Source organism: Pipra filicauda, unplaced genomic scaffold, assembly GCF_003945595.2.
Source record: "Pipra filicauda isolate LSUMZ 115617 unplaced genomic scaffold, ASM394559v2 scaffold352_size854550_pilon, whole genome shotgun sequence".
NCBI classification, from domain to species: Eukaryota; Metazoa; Chordata; class Aves; order Passeriformes; family Pipridae; genus Pipra; species Pipra filicauda.
Genome location: NW_024104479.1, coordinates 298,600 through 303,261, shown reverse-complemented (window position 1 = coordinate 303,261; position 4,662 = coordinate 298,600). Strand labels below are relative to the sequence as shown.

The following is a 4,662-nucleotide window of genomic DNA, read 5'->3' as shown; positions in this document are numbered from 1 at the left end:
CGGTGTCCAAGGCCGGGTCCCCAGGGCACCGCCACACCGGGCACCGCCACACCGGGCACCGCCACACCGGGCACCGCCACACCGGGCACCGCCACACCGGGCACCGCCACACCGGGCACCGCCACACCGGGCACCGCCACTCCTGCCCTTCTCCGTCATGGCGGCGGCGGCGGCACCGCCCCGCTGACGTCATTGCTGCGCGCCGCCGCGTGACGTCACCGGGCGCGCCGGGCGGGGGCGTTGCCATGGAGGCGGAGGACGAGTGGCTGCTGCAGTCGCTGCGCCTGTGAGGGACCTCCGGGACCCCCCGGATCCCGCACCACCCCCCGGCATCCCCCCGGGACCCCGCACCCCCCCGGCACCTCTGGCATCCCCCCGGGACCCCGCACCCCCCCGGCACCCCCGGCACCCCCCCGGGACCCCGCACGCCCCCCCCCGGCATCCCCCCGCACACCCGCACCCCCACGGGACCCCGCACCCCCCCCCCCGGCACATCCCCCGGCACCCCCGGCACCCCCCCGGGACCCCGCACCCCCCCGGCATCCCCCTGCCCCGCCGGCCTCACACCCGCCCTCTCCCTGCAGGTACCGCGACCTGCACACCTTCGAGCTCCAGGCGCCCACCCGCGTCATCGAATGGGCCCGCGGGAGCCGTGAGTGCGGGCCGGGAGGGGGGCTGGAGCTCCGGGGGTCCGTGGGCTGGGCCGTAGGTCGGGTGTGCCTCAGGGAGGGAGGGCCGGGCAGGGCTCAGCCCCCGCTGTGTCCCTGACCCGCCGTGCCCACCCCCAAGGTGTCTGTGTGGCCGGGTACGGACAGTCCGGTGGGAACGAGATCCTGCAGCTGATCCCACCGCCGGCGCTGCAGGCGAAGGAGGCGCAGGTGGGTGTGCAGCCAGGGGACACCAGACCCCTCTACCCTCCTGGTGTCCTCAGGGACCAGGGCTTGGTGGCCTTCACTGCTCCCCGTTGCTCTGACAGGGGCATGGCCAGGGACTGAGAGTGTGTCTCGTGTCTCTGCCTTTTCTCGTGGTAACCGAGCCCAAGTTGTGCACCACTGTGTGTGAAGAAGTGGCTTTGCCTCTGCCCTCTAGGGCCTGTGTCCAGAGAGAGACTTCAAGGTGGAGTGTGGTGGATTTTCAAAGCGCCCGGTGTACAGCCTGAAACCTGTGCCAGACACCAGGTATGGTCTCCAGGTCCTTCCAGGGAGTACTGAGGTGGAAGGGGAGTTATCCACTGAGACCTGCTTCCCTACCTAGCTGGTCAGGGCTGCCAACCCCGAGAGCAGCCTGAGTCTGGGTAGGGAATACCCAGTTTCCCTAATTAGTTTCCCTAATATCCAACCTGAACCTCCCCTGACACAACTTGAGGCCATTCCCTCTCATCCTGTCCCTTGTTCCCTGGGAGCAGAGCCCAACCCCTCCCCGGCTCCCCCCTTCTGTCAGGGGGTTGCAGAGCCAGAAGGTCCCCCCTGAGCCTCCTTTTCTCCAGGCTGAGCCCCCCTAACTCCTCATCATATCCCCATAAAATATCCTCATAAAGGCCCTTTGCCTGGGGCTGTGTTTGCCTGGGCTGTGTGGAACACCCTGCACAAGATTATGGTCCTTCCAGCCCCTGTTCTGCTCCAAGCAGAGGCAAAGCTCCTGCTCACAGGAGGAGCAGACCAGTTTGTCTTGTTTGGGGTAAGTGAGACTGTTCTCTGCTCCTGAGGAGGTTTGTGAGACCCTTCCTGTTTCCTCAGCTTGCTGGTGACAAGTGGCCCCCCCGACAGCTCCCTCCAGGTCTGGCAGGTGTCAGCAGAGGACTCTGGTAAGGGGACGTGTTTCTGAGCTCACGGGGTTTCTCAGTGTAGTCGTTGCATCAAACATCTCCAGCTCCCCCTTCACAGCTTGCCAAGCATTTTGTTCTGCTTATTGTCAGTCCATGCTGGATGTGTGGGAAAGAGGGAATTTATCCTGGAGAGGGGGTCAGGCATGATAAGATTTCTTATTGGTTTAGTAGGTCACTTTTAGCGGTGTGAGGCGTCGTTGTGAAACAGCCTAATCTGCTGGGTTGCTTGGCTCCCCATGTGTCCTACAGCTGTTTCTGTCTCTTCCTGGCAGATGTTATTAAATCTGTGAGCACCATAGCCACAGAAAATGCCACGGGGCAGCCCTGGGCGAAAATTGCCACCATTTCGGCCAGAGCCCCCTGGGTCCTTCATGGCTCAACGCTGGACAGCGTCCAAATCACAGAGCTGGAGCTGAGGAAAAATGTCTACACAGCAGGTATTCGAAGCAAGCCTAATGTCTGATCGTTTGGAGCTGGGAGGGTTGGGCAAAGCAAGCTTGAGTAGCAAACGTTCCACTGAGCAGGTGCTTTCAGGTGTGTGCCAGAGGGTTCCATGGGCAGGGCACCTTCCACTAGGACAGGTTGCTCCAAGCCCTGTCCAACTTGCAGGGGTGGGGCAACCTCAGCTTCTCTGGGCAACCTGTGCCAGGGCCTCACCACCCACACAGCCAGGAATTCCTTCCCAATATCCCATCTATCCCTGCCCTCTGGCAGTGGGAAGCCATTCCCTGTGTCCTGTCCCTCCATCCCTTGTCCCAAGTCCTTCTCCAGCTCTCCTGGAGCCCTTTTAGGCAGTGGAAGGGGCTCTCAGCTCTCGCTGGAGCCTTCTCTTCTCCAGGTGAACCCCCCCAGCTCTCCCAGCCTGGCTCCAGAGCAGAGGGACTCCAGCCCTTGGAGCATCCCCTTGGCCTGCTCTGACCTCCAGCAGCTCCCCTGGGGTACTGTGGGCTGTGAGCTGTGCCTGCTGAGTGTACACCCCGCTGGCTGCCCCGGGCAGGGCTGCAGCCTGACCCTGCAGCGTGGCCCTGCAGCCTGGCCCTGCAGCGTGGCCCTGCAGCGTGGCCCTGCAGCCTGGCCCTGCAGCCTGGCCCTGCAGCCTGGCCCTGCAGCCTGGCCCTGCAGCCTGACCCTGCAGCCTGGCCCTGCAGCCTGGCCCTGCAGCAGCGCTGAGCCCCGGCTCTGCCTGCAGGCTCTCTGTGCCGTGAGGAGCTGGCGGGGCTGGCGTTCCTGGACGGCAGCACGGCGCTGCTGTGCTGTGTGCGGGGCCGGCTCTGCGTGGCCGACGTGCGGCAGCCGCGGGGAGCCCTGACGGCCCTGCCCGTGCCCGCCGGGGACCGCTGGTGCCTGGGCACCCCCTGTGCCGCCCAGGGCTCGGGGACGGGCGCCCAGCCCGTGGCTCGCCTCTCGAGCAGGGGCCTCCTCACCCTCACGGACCTCAGGAAAGCCTCCGAGCCCTTGGCCTCGGCCACGGCCAGAGTCCCCTCTCCCGGCTCGGGCGCCGAGTTCCTGTGCGTGTCCTGGGCTCCCGCTCTGCAAGGCTGCCTCGCCGTTTCAGGTAGGTGCTTTGGGCAGACATCTCCTTTTCTGGGTGCTTCTTTGATTTGTGTTTTTGTCAGGGCCCGGTTCACTACACCTAAAACCCCCCAGTGATGGGGTGGCTGTTCAGAGCTGCCCCTGGAGCCAGCAGATATCCAACTGATCGTGCTCTGCAGCTGCCTCTCCCCAGCAACTCCAGAAGGGGCCTGGATGGGTTCTGGGAGGTGCCTGCTGCCTTCTCGGGTGATCAAAGTCCCCAGGCCCACCACAGGCACTGCCCTGACAGTGCCCACGACAGCCTGGCTGCAGGGCATGGCATTGATAACACCAGCTGGGCAGCAGGGCTGCCTCCTGGCCAGAGCCTTGCACATTCACACTGGTCACTCCAGAAGCTTTTGGGATCTGACCCGGGCTCTGTTTGCTTGAGCTGTGCTCCTCAGAGGCATGGCTGCTCTGCTCTCACAGCCCAGTCTGGGCTGTTTGTCCTTGTTCCTGCTGGGAGGTGAGCCTGAGCCCAGCCAGACCGGAGCAAAGCAGTTAATCCCTGCGCTCTCTGACTCCCTTTTTATCCAAGGTTTTGATGGGACTGTGCACGTGTACGACACGCAGAGCTGGGACGGCTCTGGCAGGGAAGCAGAGCCCATCTTTGTTCACAAAGGCCACGTGCTGGGCGGCAGTGGGGACCCTGCCCTGGTCACTGTGCACACGTGGCACCCGCAGAAACCCCGCACTGTGCTGTCTGCAGCGAGCGACGGTTCCCTGCACGTCTGGGACTGGGTTCAGCCCTGAGGGAAGTGTGGGTAGACGGTGCTGTGGTGAGGTGGGGCACGTTTCCTGCCTCTGCTCTAGCTGTGTGGGCTGTGGGGTGTCTGTCTGCCTGCAGATACCGTTTGGAGACTGTTGCAGTGAGCAGAAACAACTGTAAAGGTTCTATTTTACTAATAGTAAAAATTTTGGTTGTGCTACTTGTTCTCCTGTGTACCAGCTGAGAGCTGTGCTTGTGGTTCTGGCTAGGGCCTGGAGGGACAGGACAAGGGGGAATGGCTTCAAACTGCCAGTGAGTGGGGTTGGATGGGATATTAGGAAGAAATTCTTCCCTGGGAGGGTGGGGAGGCCCTGGCACAGGTTGGCCAGAGAAGCTGTGGCTGCTCCATCCCTGGAAGTGTCCAAGGCCAGGCTGGATGGGGCTTGGAGCAACCTGGGACAGTGGAAGGTGTCCCTGCCCATGGCAGGGGGTGGAACAAGATGAGCTTTAAGATCCCTTCCAATTCAAACCATTCTGGGATTTGATTAAAAAACCA

At 63.2% G+C, this 4,662-nt stretch overlaps 1 protein-coding gene across 1 annotated transcript; it reads left to right on the top strand.

Annotated features, from left to right (window-relative positions):
- The first annotated feature begins 210 nt into the window (after positions 1–210).
- On the top strand, positions 211–4,331 carry WDR73 (WD repeat domain 73). The gene is made up of 8 exons (XM_027717834.2): positions 211–286; positions 585–652; positions 790–878; positions 1,090–1,178; positions 1,737–1,804; positions 2,098–2,262; positions 3,015–3,380; positions 3,936–4,331. Exons 1-8 carry the CDS (start codon positions 246–248, stop codon positions 4,148–4,150), a joined length of 1,101 nt encoding a protein of 366 aa, XP_027573635.1. The 5' UTR covers positions 211–245; the 3' UTR covers positions 4,151–4,331.
- The last annotated feature ends 331 nt before the right edge of the window (positions 4,332–4,662 follow it).